Source organism: Ahaetulla prasina, chromosome 14, assembly GCF_028640845.1.
Source record: "Ahaetulla prasina isolate Xishuangbanna chromosome 14, ASM2864084v1, whole genome shotgun sequence".
Taxonomy (NCBI): Eukaryota; Metazoa; Chordata; class Lepidosauria; order Squamata; family Colubridae; genus Ahaetulla; species Ahaetulla prasina.
Genome location: NC_080552.1, coordinates 18,998,520 through 19,017,065, shown reverse-complemented (window position 1 = coordinate 19,017,065; position 18,546 = coordinate 18,998,520). Strand labels below are relative to the sequence as shown.

Sequence of the window (18,546 nt, the reverse complement as noted above, 5' to 3'; positions counted from 1 at the left end):
AGTAGGAAGGGCTAATCGAAGGACAATTTTCCCCCCCAGAAGATAATTTTAAAGCGTTCCCTTTTATTCTTCAGTAGAATAGAATAGAATAGAATAGAATAGAATAGAATTTTTATTGGCCAAGTGTGATTGGACACACAAGGAATTTGTCTTGGTGCATATGCTCTCAGTGTACATAAAAGAAAAGATACGTTCATCAAGGTACAACATTTACAACACAATTGATGGTCAATATATCAATATAAATCATAAGGATTGCCAGCAACAAGTTATAGTCATACAGTCATAAGTGGAAAGAGATTGGTGATGGGAACTATGAGAAGATTAATAGTAGTGCAGTTTCAGTAAATAGTTTGACAGTGTTGATGGAATTATTTGTTTAGCAGAGTGATGGCCTTCGGGAAAAAACTGTTCTTGTGTCTAGTTGTTCTGGTGTGCAGTGCTCTATAGCGTCGTTTTGAGGGTAGGAGTTGAAACAGTTTATGTCCAGGATGCGAGGGGTCTGTAAATATTTTCACGGCCCTCTTCTTGATTCGTGCAGTATACAGGTCCTCAATGGAAGGCAGGTTGGTAGCAATTATTTTTTCTGCAGTTCTAATTATCCTCTGAAGTCTGTGTCTTTCTTGTTGGGTTGCAGAACCGAACCAGACAGTTATAGAGATGCAAATGACAGACTCAATAATTCCTCTGTAGAATTGGATCAGCAGCTCCTTGGGCAGTTTGAGCTTACTGAGTTGGCGCAGAAAGAACATTCTTTGTTGTGCTTTTTTAATGATGTTTTTGATGTTAGCTGTCCATTTGAGATCTTGCGATATGATAGAACCCAGAAATTTGAAGGTTTCTACTGTTGATACTGTGTTGTCAAGTATTGTGAGAGGTGGAAGTATGGAAGGGTTTCTCCTAAAGTCTACCACCATTTCTACGGTTCTGAGTGTGTTCAGTTCCAGATTGTTTTGGTTGCACCACAAGGCTAGTCGTTCGACCTCTCATCTATATGCGGATTCGTCATTGTCTCGAATGAGACCAATCACTGTTGTGTCATCTGCGAACTTCAGTAGCTTAACTGATGGATCATTGGAGATGCAGTCATTGGTATACAGAGAGAAGAGAAGTGGGGAGAACACACAGCCTTGGGGGGCCCCTGTGCTAATTGTACAGGTATTTGATGTGATCTTGCTTAGCTTCACCTGCTGCTTCCTGTTAGTTAGGAAGCTTGTGATCCACTTACAAGTCTGTTCCGGTACCTGTAGTTGGTTTAGCTTAGTTAGAAGAACTTAGTTAGAAGAACTTATGACTGCTGCAGCAGCCCCGTGATTTACATTCGGATGCCTGACAACTGACTCACATTTATGACGGTTGCCACATCCCGGGGGATCCTGTGATCCCTTTTTGCGACCTTCTGACAAGCTGGGGAAGCCGAATTCGCTTAAGAACCGTATTCCTAACGTAGCCACAGCAGTGATTCGCTTAACAACCGTGGTGAGGAAGGTCATAAAATGGGACAAAACTCACTCAACAGCTGTCTCACTTAGCAGCAGAAATTTCAGGTTCGGACTGTGGTCACAAGTCCAGGATTATCTGTAATTATTGCATGGTTAGGTAAGCACGGAAAATACAGGGGGCGGCCAGGTTGTCCTCTGCTGCCCCCTGTCTTTCAAATATGGAACTTCCAAAAACTAGACAATGTTTAACCTAAAATTCCTTAGTAGGAAGGGCTAATCGAAGGACAATTTTCCCCCCCAGAAGATAATTTTAAAGCGTTCCCTTTTATTCTTCAGTAGAATAGAATAGAATAGAATAGAATAGAATAGAATTTTTATTGGCCAAGTGTGATTGGACATAGAAGGAATTTGTCTTGGTGCATATGCTCTCAGTGTACATAAAAGAAAAGATACGTTCATCAAGGTACAACATTTACAACACAATTGATGGTCAATATATCAATATAAATCATAAGGATTGCCAGCAACAAGTTATAATCATACAGTCATAAATGGAAAGAGATTGGTGATGGGAACTATGAGAAGATTAATAGTAGTGCAGTTTCAGTAAATAGTTTGACAGTGTTGATGGAATTATTTGTTTAGCAGAGTAATGGCCTTCGGGAAAAAACTGTTCTTGTGTCTAGTTGTTCCGGTGTGCAGTGCTCTATAGCGTCGTTTTGAGGGTAGTAGTTGAAACAGTTTATGTCCTGGATGCGAGGGGTCTGTAAATATTTTCACGGCCCTCTTCTTGATTCGTGCAGTATACATCCAGATTCAAGCATTCGAAGGAATTTATTTTTCTTTTCTTTCTTTTTTCTTTTTTTTAAAAATCATGTTATCTTTTTTAATAGACTCCTCCTTTATGCAGATATTTCCTCTAACCTGCGATTTTTTTCTTTAAAAAAAAAATCTGGATATTATAAATCCCTACCATTCTGCACTTAGTGAAATCGTTTTTTCAGGCAATTAATAGAAGTCAGGCACGCTATTGCTCGCCCGTCAGAATTTCAGCCGACAGGTGTAAATATTCCTTCCGTTTTGACAATGGGGCCTGCGGAGAACGAGAGGTCATCAATCTTGACGTGCTTATATAAACAAAACAAATGACTTAATTTGTTTTGGGTTAGAAAAAGCTTTTGGGCTTGTAACAGGAGGGGATTTGCAAATTTATATAAGAAAACATTGCCCCACCGACACCAAATTACATCTCAATCAATGTTAAAAGGCAACTGACATTTTCATTTTGATTTATGGATTAACCTTTACATCTAATGCAATCTTAGAATTTATTTTTTTCCCCCGCCATCAGCAGCTGGTAGTATAGCAACCTACGGAAGTTCACTAATTTAATAATTTCCACCTGCACCGCGAACACCCTGGTGAAGGAGCTCCTACCAAGGTTTAAATAGTGGATGGACGCTATCATCTCTCTCCCCCTGTCTCTCTGTCTCTGTCTCTCTCATCTATCTATCCATCCATCCATCCATCCATCCATCCATCATCCACCCACCCACCCACCCATCCACCCACTACCTACCGACCTATTTTTGTCTCTCTGTCTGTCTACTATCTGTCTGTCTATCTGTCTATCTATCTATCTATCTACCTATCTACCTACCTACCTATCTATCTATCTATCTACCTATCATCTATCCATCCATCCATCCATCCACCCACCCCCTACCTACCTATCTACCTATTTACTTACCTACCTACCTACTTCTGTCTGTCTGTCTGTCATCTATCTATCCATCCATCCACATCCCTCCCTCCCTCCCTCCATCCCTACCTACTTACCTACTTACCTACCTACCTACTTCTGTCTGTCTGTCTACTATCTATCTGTCTATCTATCTATCATCTATCTATCTATCTATCTATCTATCTATCTATCTATCTATCTATCTATCATCTATCTATCCATCCACCCCCCCTCCCCCACCCCCTACCTACCTACCTACTTACCTACTTACCTACTTCTGTCTGTCTGTGTCATCTATCCATCCATCCATCCACATCCATCCATCCATCCATCCATCCATCCATCCATCCATCCATCCATCCATCCATCCACCCCCTATCTACTTATCTACTTACCTACCTACCTACTTTTGTCTGTCTGTCTACTATCTATCTATCTATCTATCTATCTATCTATCTATCTATCTATCTATCTATCTATCTATCTATCTATCTATCTATCTATCTATTATCTATCCTTGTCATCTATGTCTGTCTGTTTGTCTTTCTGCCTGCCTGCCTCCCTATCTATCTATCTCTCTATCTCTCTATCTATCTATCTATCATCTATGGTATAGAAAACGTTGATCAGGTTTAGCAAAGCAGCTTCGTGAGAAGCAACAACGAGAAACCCGAGACTTGTCCTTTAACAAGAGATATGCATCAAAAACTCAATCTTGATTTTATTAATTTCTTTTAAGAATAAAAGGAGGCCTGTGGGTCAACTTAAAATTGCATTTGTTTTTCTCTAAATAGAGGTCCGAATGGGCACGTTTAGATATTCCCAACCGTGCAATTTTTAATGGCCTGCTTAAATGACCTCCCCTTGTTTATTATTAATCGCTTATAACACAAGTTTTAGCTGAGTGAGTTCCCAGTTACTTTTGCTTTATTTTATTGTTATTATTATTAGGTTTTTTTTTTAGTTTGGGTTTTGTTTTCCGGATGTAGCCTAAAGCTTATAGAAAAGTAATTGCATAAAGCGGAAAAGGGTTCAGGAGAAAGAGAGAGAGAGAGAGAGAAAAAGAGGTGTACGAGAACATCCAATTTATAAGCTGTGGTTATCAGCCTACTGCAGACGCTTCATTTTGTTCAAAGGAAAAACATTTACTTAAAACAACAAAGCCATGTTTCCGTAATTTACACGAACCACGTTCGGTATTTGGAAGGGATATAAAAATGTGTAAGTTTGCAAATATTTTTTTGCCTTGGTTTAATTTCATCTGCAGCGAAACGAGGCTGTAGGTAATAGCAAAGGCTTATCCCTCGTATTAGTCTTTACTCAAAAATTAAAAATAAATCCCCTTTTCTTGTGTAATTATAATCGATTTTGGATTTATTACTTAGAGAGAAATTAGGCACTGCACACCGAAAACCGAATCTGGTTGAAACGGCAACTTCTCTGATTTTTCACTCCGTTTGAAAAGGAAGATGGGAAACTGTTTATCTGAATAAATAGGGAGGGAAGGAGATGATGGAATAGTCAGTATAAATAAGTAAATAAGTGGATTTTGGATCCTCCCAAATATATATCTGTATGTGTGAGTGTGTGTGTGTGTGTGTGTGTGAGTGTGTGTGTGTGTATATATATATTTGTTTTCTGAGGTTTTCACGGGTGTTTGTATGTAGGTCTTTGGTTATTCGGGTTTTCTCCCGCGTAAAATTGGAAGTGTCTTGGCGACGTTTCGACAAAGTCTCATTCGTCATCTTCAGGCTTCAGCTTCGTGCTTCTGGGAGCAATGTGTGATCGCAGCTGTTTCTTCCTTTTTAACTGCTAGTGGGGGTTTGAACTGATTGGGTGGGAGCTTGGCTGTGCTCTGATTGGATGGGGTTTTTTTTGTGCTCTGATTGGCTGGGGGTGTGTCCTGTGTTGGTGGGGGCTTGGTTGTGCTCAGATTAGTCTGAGTTGCAGGGGGATTTGAGCTGGTGAGCTGCATTGCTGTTGTTTGGCTTCGTGTTTGTGGTCGTGCTCCATCTTCATAGTGGGTGTCTGTCTGCTGTATGTATGGATTGGAGGGGTTTGAAATGGCTGATGTTGCAGCTGCGGTCTGGCTTCTGGTCCTTGGTCGTGCTTCCTGATCATTGTGGGTTTGGGTCTGCTTTCTGGGTGGATGTGTGGTGGTGACATCCTGTGTGGACTTCGTGAATGTGGGTCTGGTGTCATTCCTCGTGTTAGGGACTCGTTTGTCAATAAAGGCGGGTTTCCAAATGGCTGGTAGGCGGGAGGTATCATCTCGTTTGTTCATGTTGTGTGGGCGTTTTTCTATCTCGGCTTCTCTGATTATTCTGTTGTTAAAGTGTTCAGTTTTGGCGATAGTTCTGGTCTTTTTAAAGTCAATATCGTGTCCTGTGGCTTTAAGGTGTTGGACCAGGGAAGAGGTTGGTTCCTCTTTTTTGACTGAGTTCTTGTGTTCTTCAATGCGTGCGCTTATTCTTCTGTTGGTTTTTCCGATGTATGTGGTGGGGCAGGCGGTGCATGGGATTTCATATACTCCTTGATTTTCTAACTCAATTTTGTCTTTGGGGTTTCTTAGGATGGTGGATATTTTTTGGTTTGTGCAGAATGCTGTCTTGATGTTATGTTTGTGGAGGATCTTGCTGATTCTGTCTGTGGTGCCTTTTATATATGGGAGGAGGGTTGTGCCATTTTCTTGTTCTCTGTCTTGGATTTTAGTGGGGGGTTCTTTTTGGATTAGTTTGGTAATCTTATTTCTCTGGAATCCATTGGATGTTAGTACATTTGTGAGAGTGTGTAGTTCAGTTTTTAGGTGTTGTTCGTCAGCTAAGCATTTTGTTCTAGAGATGAGTGTCTTGGCTACGGAGTTGATCTGTGCTGGGTGGTGGTGTGAGAGTGCGTGCAGATAGCGGTTTGTGTGTGTTTTCTTCTGGTAGATGGTGTGTCCTAGGGAGCCATTGGGTTTCTTGTAGACTAAGACATCTAGGAAGGGAAGTTGGTTGTTAACTTCTGTTTCCATGGTGAACTGTATTTTGGGGTGTAGGCTATTGAAGCTGAAGCCTGAAGATGACGAATGAGACTTCGTTGAAACATCGCCAAGACACTTCCAATTTTACGCGGGAGAAAACCCGAATAACCAAAGACCTACATATATATATATACATATATATATATACATATATATATATACATACATACATACATACATACATACATACATACATACATACATACATACATACATATATATATATATATATATATATATATATATATATATATATGAGATATATATATAAAAGAGCCTGTTTCCAATATGAACATGGCATGGAACTTGGAAGTATATTTTATTAGGAGACAACCCATGCCCCATGGGATCATCCTTGCAGAGATATTTTTATACCTAAACAGAGAAACAGAACAGGTCGCAAAAAAACAAAACAAAACTGGAGCAGGAGTGACTTTCGACTTCCTGTAGGCTTCCCCATTGAGGCTGCAGGGAGACCTCCTAGGCCCCAAATGGGGCACGGGGAGGGGGGGGGAGGCACATCCGCCCTCCATAACTCGTTTTTGCTCCCAGGGGGGTGCAGGAGGCTGAGTTTTGCCTGTTACACACCCTGGCCATGCCCACCATGGCCACACCCACCCAGCCGGTCATTAGGGCAGAGAACCGGTTGTTAAATTATTTGAATCCCACCACTGCTTCTTGTCCAACCTAACCCTGTGCCATTTCAGACAAATGGTTGCCCAATCTCTTCTTAAGAATAACACACACACACACACACACACACACACAGACAGGCAGGCAGGCAGAGACAGAGACAGAAAGAGAGAGAGACAGAGACAGAGTCAGAGAGAGACAGAGAGAGAGGGAGACAAAGACAGAGAGGGAGGGAGACAGAGACAGAGACAGAGAGGGGGGGCAGAGAGAGAGAGAAAGCGGGAGGGAGAGGGAGAGAGGGAGAGAGGGAGACAGAGACAGAGACAGATAGAGAGAGACAGAGAGAGAGGGAGACAAAGACAGAGACAGAGAGGGAGAGAGAGACAGAGAGAGAAAGAGAGACAGAGAGACAGAGAGAGAGGGAGATAAAGACAGAGACACACAGAGAGAGGGAGAGAGGGAGACAGAGACAGAGACACAGAGAGAGGGAGAGACAGAGACACAGAGAGAGGGAGAGGGAGAGAGACAGAGAGAAAGAGAGAGAGAGAGAGAGACAAAGACAGAGAGACAGAGACAGAAAGAGAGAGAAAGGCAGAGAGAGAGAGAAAGAGGGAGGGAGGGAGAGGGAGAGAGATAGAGATATTTTATGTGCTAGGGCCAAAGCATAGCAACTAGCAAGAAAGGAGAGCTCCCGAGTCCCGGGAAAAAAAAAAAGTAATCTGGAAGTTTCTTCTCTCCTTCTTCATTTTCATTCTGACGTCAAGGCCACTTACGAACGTTTGCCCGCGACGTGTGTGCCACAGTGCCTCGCATCTTCCTTAATGGAAACCCGCTGATCCGTAAACACTTGTGAGAGAGCCCGGCGCTCAGGGGCAGTGTGATATTAATGTTCATATCAGTGATTGATCAGAAGGATTTGCAAGGGAAGCATAAAGTATTTAATTATAATTAGACCAGGAACGGCTCCGTAATGGCACCGACATTTGAATAAGGTCATGTCTTGCCCATACACCTTTCATATTAAATGCCATCCGTTTCAAGGGCCCGGAATTCGTTTTGGAAATCGTCAGCGTGCAACGCACCAGGTAAATTAAAAAATGTCCCTGGCTTTTTTCCTCCCCCTCCCTCCCTCCCTTTCTTTCTTTCTTCTTTTTTTTTTTCCCTTCCCTCCTGGTTTGGAAAGATGATTGATCTCCTTTGAAAAGCAAACAACAGCATCCGGTGGTCCAGGAATGCCTTTGAGAAAGGTGTCAGGGACGTAAGAACTTTTCCTTGCCTCTTGGACATAAATCGGGTCAACCAATAGGAATATCTCAAGGTAGATTGAGATTAATTGCTTCGGGCTGGAGATGGATGTCTCCACTGAATATTAACCTTTTCCCTCCCTTGCAAATGGTTCCTTTTGCTTTGTTTGCTCCTCCTCCCCCCACCCTCAAATAACCAGGGACTGATCTTACCAAGGTAAGGGAGCAAGAGAAAATTACCTGCAAAAAAAATCCACAAAAAAAAACCAAAAAACCAACCACCTTTTGGAAGGGGTCAAAGAGAATCAAAACGCCAGAGTCTCGAGGGAATTTTAATCCTCGTTTGGGTTCCGATTCGGAGTCTTCCTTTGCGGAATAATTGCGCATCAAGCAATTAATGACACGAGAGAGCTGGGAATAACAACCGCGAGCAAAGAACCACAGCATTGTGTAGGTGTGTGGTGTAGAAAAAGCACAATGTTGGAGGAGAGGCGCGGCTGTTTAGGAAAACAAGAATTTAGCCCAGGAGAAGTGGAGAAGGTGGCAAAGAAACTCAAGGAAGTCTTGCCTTGATTCTCTTTGGCATATCCTACCTGTAAGGGACACTCAGTGGCTCAGTGGCTAAGACGCTGAACTCGTCGATTGAAAAGTCGGCAGTTCAGCGGTTTGAATCCCTAGTGCCGCATAATGGAGTGAGCGGGGTGGGTTTTATTTTTTTTATGTTTTTTTATTTATTTATTTACATTTATATCCCGCCCTTCTCCGAAGACTCAGGGTGGCTTACAGTGTATGAGGCAATAGTCTCATTCTATTTGTGTATTTTTACAAAGTCAACTTATTGCCCCCCCAACAATCTGGGTCCTCATTTTACCTACCTTATAAAGGATGGAAGGCTGAGTCAACCTTGGGCCGGGCTTGAACCTGCAGTAATTGCAGGCTGCTGTGTTTTTAATAACAGGCTTCTTACAGCCTGAGCTATTACGGCCCTTACTTACCTTTACTACCGGTTCGCGGTGGGATTGTACGTGCGTGCTTGCTTCGCTTGGATGTGCTTGCTTCCTGATGATGTCGGGGTTGGTGGGCGGAGCCTCTTCCCCCCCCCCCCCGGTTTTACTACCGGTTTGCAAGAATCGGTCCGAACCGGGGAGCAACCCACCGCTGGGAGTGAGCTCTTGTTACTTGTCCCTGCTTCTGCCAACCTAGCAGTTCGAAAGCAGGTAAAAAATGCAAGTAGAAAAATAGGGACCACCTTTGGTGGGAAGGGAACAAGCGTTCCGTGCGCCTTTGGCGTTGAGTCGTGCCGGCCACATGACCATGGAGACGTCTTCCGATAGCGCTGGCTCTTCGGCTTTGAAACGGAGATGAGCACCACCCCTTAGAGTCGGGAACGACTAGCACGTATATGCGAGGGGAACCTTTACCTATAAGTACAGGGTGGTCCTTGACTTACAACCACGATGGAACCCCAAATCTCTGTTGCTAAGTGAGACAGCTGCTGAATTTTGCCTCCATTCAGCCACCGTTGTTACGTGACTCACTGTGGTTGTTAAGTTAGCAACACGGTTGTTAAGTGAATCTGGATTCTCCCCATTGACTTTGCATGTCGGAAGGTCGCAAAAGAGGATCACGTGACCCCGGGGTACAGCAACGGTCATAAATATGAGGCAGTTGCCAAAACATCTGAATTTTGATCATGTGACCATGAAGGAAGCTGTCACGGTCGTAAGTGTAAAAAAATGACCATAAGTCAGGGGTCTCCAACCTTGGCCACTTTAAGACTTGTGGACTTCAACTCCCAGAGTTGAAGCTGGCTGAGCAAAGCTGGCTGAGGAACTCTGGGAGTTGAAGTCCACAAGTCTTAAAGTGGCCAAGGTTGGAGACCCCTGCCATAAGTCACTTTTTCCCCCGCCCCAGTGCCGTCGTAACTTTGAATGGTCACTAAATGAACTGTTATAAGTCAAGGACCATCTGAATCTACCCTTATGGAGGGGAGGGGAGAAGTTTCCCCTTCAAAAATACCTCCTCATGACTGAACCTGCAATCATTTGGAAACAGATACCATGCCATTGCTGAATCCTGCTATAAAGCAATGTTTCCCGATTTTATAAACAGAGGAAATTGTGTTTTCCCATTTTAGTTTTTAGCCGGGGAACTGATCTTCCAAGAAGCATAAAATTACGGTACAACTCCCACGTTATTTTCTGAGCTGAGCTGGGATGCCCTTGCAAACTCTCTCCGTGCATTTAAAATAATTTTTAAAGTGTATAATTTTTAATAGATAGCTTTATTGATTCACAATCCACAGGTCAATGGAATGGAATTACCAATAAATTAGGGGTGGGGAGGGCAATTTTCCTGTCCCAAACTCATTTATAGAACTGGGCCCATAAACACACTCTCCGAAATTTAACACTTACATTAGGGTTTTTAAAAACAAAACAAAACTCAAAGAAGCATTTTTTAAAACCAGGGTAAAAGGCCTGCAACCAGGGGTGAAATTCAAAATTTTCCCCTACCGGTTCTGTGGGTGTGGCTTGGTGGATGTGGCTTGGTGGGCATGGCAGGGGAAGGATGTTGCAAAATTCCCATTCCCACCCAACTCTGGGGCCAGCCAGAGGTGTCATTTGCCGGTTCTCCAAACTATTCAAAACTTCCGCTACCGGTTCTCCAAACTACTCAAAATTTCCACTACTGGTTCTCTGAACTACTCAAAATTTCTGCTACCGGTTCTCCAGAACCTGTCAAAACCTGCTGAATTTCACCCCTGCCTACAACTCACCCCCCATTGCATTGAAGATATTGCTTTTTCCTGCAATGAGGGAGAAGTTGTAAAAATGTACAAAAATGCATATTTGAAGAAAAAGGTCACAGGGTACACACAAACGCAAAGCATTCGGGTTGACTTATGTACAATGGGGAAAGGGACATCAGTCTGTTGAAACCTAAAACTTTAATCAGTTAACAGTTTCATGTTTTGTCCCCCGATTCAATTTATGGGGTTTTTGGTAGTCCGATTGTTATATTGGCTGACCATTCTGGAGTTCGAGGAAAGGATGCTGTTAAAATTAGAGTCTAGTCAAATTGGAGGCCCAGCAATCTTGTAAGTCCCACAGGAAATGCCACCCACCCAGGAGGGTCCATGGGAGCATTGTCAAAAAAGTCAAGATGGCAGACAAGGGATATTATAGACATTGGTATTTGTTTTGGGGCCCATGTCTAAGTTATAGTAATGTTTGAAGAAGCAGATTCTTTAGAAAACATAGCAGATTGTTCTGGGCACGAAGAAACACAGGAATGAAGGAAGGAGAAGGGGATGGAAAAGAGGATGGGTGGATGGATGGAAGGAGGGAGAGACAAGGGGATGAAAAAGACAGATTGAAGAGAAGGAAATAAAAGAAGGAAAGAAGAGGACGGGAGGGAAAAGAAGGGAAGGAAGGAAGGAAGGAAGGAATCTAGCTATATGTATTAAAGGAAGGAAGGAAGGAAGGAATCTAGCTATATGTATTAAAGGAAGGAAGGAAGGAAGGAAGGAAGGAAGGAAGGAAGGAAGGAAGGAAGGAAAATAAGGAAAGAAAGGGGAGGGAGGGAAGAGTAAGGAAGGAAGGATGGAAGGAAGGAAGGAAGGCATCTAGGTAGATGTATTCAAGGAAGGAAGGAAGAAAAGAAGGAAGGAAGGAAGGAAGGAAGGCATCTAGCTACGTATATGTATTCAAGAAAGGAAGAAAAGGAATTAAGGAAGGAAGGAAGGAAGGAAGGAAGGAAGGAAGGAAGGAAGGAAGGAAGGAAGGAAGGAAGGAAATAAAATAAGGAAAGAAAAGGGACGGAGGGAAGAGTAAGGAAGGAAGGATGGAAGGAAGGAAGGAAGGCATCTAGCTACGTATATGTATTCAAGAAAGGAAGGAAGGAATTAAGGAAGGAAGGAAGGAAGGAAGGAAGGAAGGAAGGAAGGAAGGAAGGAAGGAAGGAAAGCAGGCATATAGATAGACGTATTCAAGGAAGGAAGGAAGGCAGGCAGGCATCTAGTTACGTATATAGATTCAAGGAAGGAAGGAAGGAAGGAAGGAAGGAAGGAAGGAAGGAAGGAAGGAAGGAAGGAAGGAAGGAAGGAAGGAAGGAAGGAAGGAAGGAAGGAAGGAAGGCAGGCTTATAATCCTAATGTTCCAAGTCAGCATTAGGACAGCATCCAGTCTCCTTGATAACTTCTTGGATCCCATTATCTGCGTAGGGCCTACTACTACTTTTCCATCCACCTTTAAGTATTTCCTTCCCTCCCAGAATTCAAGCCGTGTTAGGCAGTTGGATGCCCCCGTGTCCACCAGAAGTCAGGAAGCGAGACCAACCGGAGGACCACTGTCTTCTCCAGCAAGCCCCAACCCCAACAGAAGGTTTAAACCCCGGGTGGGCGGTCCCCCAAAACTGGAAATTCGCTTTTGCTTCAAGTCATTTTGCGAATTTTCTGTCCCGGCTGATTCACAGTGTCCAAAACTGAACTTGCTGAACATCCAAGAGGTGGTATTTATTATCTTGCACATGGAATGGGGATTGCAGGACTGGCAATGGGTCTGGAGACGAAAGAATGTAATCAATGCTAAATTTAATTTCGGCGTCAGATTTTCCGATGTTTGGGCTTTGTCGGCTGGCGGCAGCTCTTGGAAAAAACTCACCGGGCTCTGAAGATTGGAGCGGTCGGGATTCCAAAGTCTCACCAGGGCAGGAGATTTCGGGAAAGACAGCCTCGGCGGAAGGCAAGGCGGGCAAGGCGCCTCTTTCTCCAGCCATCCTTTTTTCCCTTTTCACACTCCGCCTCCGCCTCCTCCTGTAATTCCCGTTTTCAAACAAATCCAGCATGGATTCACACCCGCTGGCAAAACTCCAGTAATTCCCTTTGCCTTTGTCGTTGCCTTCTGCTCGGGGAACCTGCGTTCGTTCAACCAAAAAAACAGCCATGCTGTCAATCAAGGACATTCCAAAAAAAAAGAAAAAAAAAAAGAGAGAGAGGATCTCATCCACCCTGTCTGGAAACTCTCAGGGTCTGAGATCTTCAAACACGAAGATCTGAAGAAGGTTGGGCTCTACAAGGGTTTCCGCGAGGGAAGGGAGGCTCCATTTGGACGTGCGCTGGAGCTCGGAGGAGGCTGGCCACCATGAGGATGGTGACCTTGGAAGGTTGAGGGCCGGCTTGATAGAGACACAGGTTGCCCACCGTGGCTGCCCATTTAGATTTGGGGCCCCTGACCTCTCAGCACGTAGGCTGTGAATGTTGCCTTGGCCACATCTGCCTTCACTTAGATGGGAGGCTCATATAAACAGCTATGACAAGTTGCTGAAATCCAGGCTCTCTAATTATAGAAATTGGGAGGTAAATATCCCCTTCAGTCTCTCTCTCTCTCTCTCTCTGTCTGTGTGTCTTTCTTCTTTCCTTCTCTCTCTCTTTTTCTTCCTTCCTCCCTTCTCTCTCTCTTTTTCTTTCTTCTCTCTCTCTCTCCCCCTTCCTTCCTTCTCTCTCTTTTCCTCCTTCCTTTCTTCCCTCCCTCCCTCCCTCCCTCTCTTTTCCTTCCTTCCCTCCCTCTCTTTTCCTTCCTTCCTTCCTTCCTTCCCTCCCTCCCTCTCTTTTCCTTTCTTCCTTCCTATCTTCTCTCTCTTTTCCTTCCTTCCTTCCTTCTCTCTCTTTTCCTTCCTTCCTTCCTTCCTTCCTTCCTTCCTTCCCTCTCTTTTCCTTCCTTCCTTCCTACCTTCTCTCTCTTTTCCTTCCTTCCTTCTCTTCCTCCTCCTCCCTCCTTTTCTTTCTTTCTTTCTTTCTTTCTTTCTTTCTTTCTTTCTTTCTCTCTCTCTCTCTCTCTCTCTCTCTCTCTCTCTCTCTCTCTCTCTCTCTCTCTCTCTCTCTCTCTCTCTCTCTCTCTCTTTCTTTCTTTCTTAAAACATCTCCACTTAATGGCCATTCATTCCCTCCACCTTTTCTTCAAACGAGGATAGTGATTTTTGGTGGTTTTCTCCAAAATCACCAAGGTTTTGTTTTCGTTAGCTTTTTTTTAAAAAAAAATGCCATAACCAAGATTGGAATATTCAAATTCATCATCTCTTCCTTATCATCTCTAATTTGGTTCTTTTTTTTGATCTGTTTTATAATTTCCTTACTTTTTCACTTGCAAGCTACTCAGGGTAGTTTGGCTTTGACTGACCTCTCAGTTTAATCAATCAATCCACTAATATTGCACTGATGATGTTCTCTAGTTGGGTCGTGAAAGGTCTGTAAGAAAACAACCAAACTCAGAGAGCACCAAGGACCCCACAATCCTCCTCATCTTCCTGACTTTGCAAACCCAACTCCCTTTTAGTACTGATCGCATTCCCTAGTTGGGTCATAAAACATCTGCTAGAAAAACACCAACCGCAGATAGCATCAAGGACTCCACAGTTCAATCCTGAGCTACAACTATTCTCTTCTATCAATCCAATAATAACACCCCAGAAAGTAATTTGGAAGACCTTCTCAGACAACCCAGATCAAGGCTGAGCCAACTCAAGTTGGAGGAACGACCCAACCCAGAACAGGTTGAGTGCATGGATGGAGGGCAGGTGTGTCTTGCAGGTGTGTCTTGCAGGCTTACCTTGACAAAACAGCTGTTGAGAGACAGGTTGTGACGGATGGAATTCTGCCATGCTCGTTGATTCGTCCGATAGTACGGGAACTTCTTCATAATGAAATCGTAGATGCCAGAAAGGGTCACCTTGTTGGATGGACTCTGCTGAATGGCCATGGCGATTAAAGCTATGTAGCTGCCCAAAGAAAGATGAACAAATTAAGAACATCAGAACCACATTGGATGCAGCAAAGGGAGAAGACGTAGAGAGACACAGAAAACGGAATAATTCAGTAGGCTTTGTAGCAAAGGGGCTGCTATCTTGAATGCGTTTAATAAAGATTAAGTAAGTCTCCTTGAACACAAGCAACTGTGGAAGGTTTGGACTCAGGAGCTTGATTAGTTCAGCTGAATAGTTTTTGAAACTTCCAAATCAGTGGCAACATCAATTCTTGAAACACAGAAAGAGCCACCTAGAACTTCATTTAATCTACTGAATCAAACCATAGCTGGCTTTACATCTTGCAAATTATTTTTAAGTTTGATCTGCTGATTAGATTACATAGATGGATAATAGATAGATAGACAGACAGACAGATGATAGGGATGGATGGGTGGGTGGGTGGATGGATGGACAGATGGACAAACAGATAGATAGATGATAGGGATGGATGGATGGATGGATGGGTGTATGGATGGATGGATGGACGGATGGATGGATGGACAGACAGATAGATGATAGGGATGGATGGATGGATAGATAGATGATAGATAGATAATAGATAGATAGATAGATAATAGGGATGATGGATGGTCAGATGGACGGATTGGCAGGACAGACAGACAGACAGACAGACAGACAGAGAGATGATAAGGATGGGTGGGTGGGTGGGTGGATGGATGGATGGATGGACGGACGGACAGACAGATAGATAGATGATAGGGATGGATAGATAGATGATAGATAGATAATAGATAGATAGATAATAGGGATGATGGATGGACAGATGGACGGATTGGCAGGACAGACAGACAGACAGATGGATGGATGATGGATGGATGAATGGATAGATAGATAGATGATAAAAATAGATAGATGTAATAGATACAGATATGCCACTGAGTGGTTTCACACATTGTGTTAGAAAGGCAGAATGTAATTAGTTATGGTTTCCATACTGTTATTATTGGATTGATAGAAGCAAATAGCTCAGGGTTGACCTGAGAGGTCCTTGGTGCTCTCTGAACTGGGTGGTTTTCTTGCAGACCTTTCATGACCCAAGTAGGGAACATCATCAGTGCAATATTATTGGATAGATTGATTAAACCTAGAGGTTGCTCAACCCCAAACTACCCTGGGTAGCTTGCAAATGAAAAAAAAACCCCATAAAACCAATTAAAGAACCACCATGTACTGTATACCCAGAAAAAAAATATACATTATAAGACATGTACAGAACCAGCCATTCTCTTGCTTGGTGTCAGTGCCCTGTTTCTAGGTAGAAATCTGACTTTTAAGTTTTATCCCAGGTACAGGTGTCTTGCACGCTCGCTCTCTCAGTCCACGTTGCAACCGTGATTAGTCAGGCACATTGGCCAACGGAGGCAACAGCTCTGAAGATCATTATTATTTAAATAAAAAGTAAATATCTTGCTTATATTTTATCCACGGATAAAAAATGACCATGATCACTTTTGCTTTGTTCTATTATTTTCTTCTCCGTATGGGAGGGGGGAAAAATGATTATTTTTAAACACTTAGACGCAGTTATTTTATCGACTCAGAGTTTCGGAGAGCTGTAACTTCTGCGAGATGCAGCAGATTGTGACTTCAGCCTGAGAAGGAATTATTTGGTTGCTATTTTGCAAGGGTTAAATGCAATTTTTTGGGTGGGTGGGTGGGCGGTTTTCAGATTCTGCACCCCTGACTTCGATGGGAGTTATTTTCACAGAAAGCGAAAGTGAGTTACAAACAAGCAAATTTCGCTCCTTGGCTTAATTAGCGGAGGCATTTTTAATCAAAGTCAGGATGAACCAGTCCCTTCAATGGCAATATTTCACCTGGTGGAACTTAATTTTTTTCAAATTTATTGTTATTTGTTTTCTACTTAGGGCCCGATGTGTTTATCCAAGAGGAAGTTTAATCATAAAAGCAACAGCTAAAGAGTTAAAACAGCGGGTCCAGCTCATTTTCGTTTGGAGAAAAATTGGAAAACCCCTCTTTCAACTTCCTTCTCCAAAACAAAAGATAAAGCAAATTCTCAGGGTGCAGATGGAACCCATCAGAATGCATTGGGGAGGACCGATCAGTTGCAAAAGTCCAAAACTAACTGGAAAAAAATGGGATTTAAGAGATGCAGCTAAGATACCAGTTTTCAGTCTCAATATCTACAATATTTGGAGGTGCACACAGCAGCACAAAAGTCACTCTTTTGACCTAACGGAATGCGAACCTCAAGTCTAACGTTTCCAGTCATTTGCTCTTTCCTCCCAAAGATCGATTTTAAAAATATTCAGGGGCTGGTTATTTCGTCTACCGATAGAAAAATCTAAAACCCCAACAACTTTCTAATCAATCTTGCGTCCCACTCCTTGCCAAGATCTTTATAAAAGGCAGTGGAGGAAAGAGAGAGAGAGGAAAGAAAGAAAGAAAGAAAGAAAGAAAGAGGAAAGAAGAAAGAAAAAGAAAAAAGAAAGAAAGGGAGGGAGGAAAAAGAAATAAAAAGAAGAAGAAAGAAGAAAGAAAGAAAGAGAGAGAGGGAGGGAGGAAAACAGAAAGAAAAAGAAGGAAGGAAGGAAGGAAGGAAGGAAGGAAATATTGTCCCAGGCTCCAAAATTATGCACACCCGTGCACACCCAGCTTAAAAAGTTCAGCTTACCTGTAAGCAGGTCTGGTGAATCTTTTCTCTTCATCTGAAGTGCAGGCTGGGTAATCATCTGCATCATAATTAAAGCAGTTATAAGGGTATTGTGTGTTATCAAACATTCTTTTTCCTGGATTTCGTTCAGCTCCCGAGAAGGAGGGCAGAGGTGGGAGAGTTGATGTTTCTTTATGAATGCTTCACTCCTCCCTTGCTCCCTCTCTTTCCTGCCCCCCCCCGTCCCCACCCTTCTCTCTCTCTCTCTCTCTCTCTCTCTCACACACACACACACACACACACACACACAAACACACACACACACTCAGGACAATTCTATCCCCCCCCTTGCTCCTTCGGAGCTCCCAGTCCCAGGCAGAGTAGATCTCCCCTCGGTTGGTTCTTCTGTTCCATTCTCCCTTTGCATTCAGCAAAGTGCTCGCAGAGAGGAACCTTCTCATCCAATTCGAATTGGGTGAAGGTCTTTCTTGAACCTTTCAAGGAGGTTCAAAGCTTTCGAGAAAGCTTTCAACTTAGCGACTGGAGTACCCGGGTAAACGAGGCACGCCGGTGGTGGTGGTGGTGGGAATCTGCTTGGGTGGTCCCAAGCGAGCAAGGACCTCTTAGTTGCTTGTCTACCAGGAAGAGTCAGGCAAGGTGAATAGGCTGGAAAAGGTGGGGTTGTCCCTTCTTCCTTCTCTTCTTCTGGCTTCAGTTTTTCAAGCAGAATGCAACGGGAGTGATAGGTCTTCCTTCCTTCCCTCCTTTTCCTTCCTTCCTTCCATCCATAAAATCCTTGCTTCCTTCCTTCCCTCTCTCCTTTTCCTTCCTTCCTTCCTTCCTTCCTTCCTTCCTTCCTTCCTTCCTTCCTTCCTTCCTTCCTTTATTCCTTCCCTCCCTCCCTCCTTTTCCTTCCTTCCTTCCATCCATAAAATCCTTGCTTCCTTCCTTCCCTCTCTCCTTTTCCTTCCTTCCTTCCTTCCTTCCTTCCTTCCTTCCTTCCTTCCTTCCTTCCTTCCTTC

General features: G+C 43.3%; 1 protein-coding gene across 1 annotated transcript; it reads right to left on the bottom strand.

Annotated features, from left to right (window-relative positions):
- Nucleotides 1-12,524: 12,524 nt before the first annotated feature.
- FOXL3 (forkhead box L3) lies at nucleotides 12,525-17,674 on the bottom strand. The gene is made up of 3 exons (XM_058156908.1): nucleotides 17,546-17,674; nucleotides 14,694-14,862; nucleotides 12,525-13,002 (listed from the first exon to the last, which is right to left on the bottom strand). The coding sequence occupies exons 1-3, from the start codon at nucleotides 17,650-17,652 to the stop codon at nucleotides 12,556-12,558; spliced, it is 723 nt and encodes a 240-aa protein (XP_058012891.1). The 5' UTR covers nucleotides 17,653-17,674; the 3' UTR covers nucleotides 12,525-12,555.
- Nucleotides 17,675-18,546: the final 872 nt, after the last annotated feature.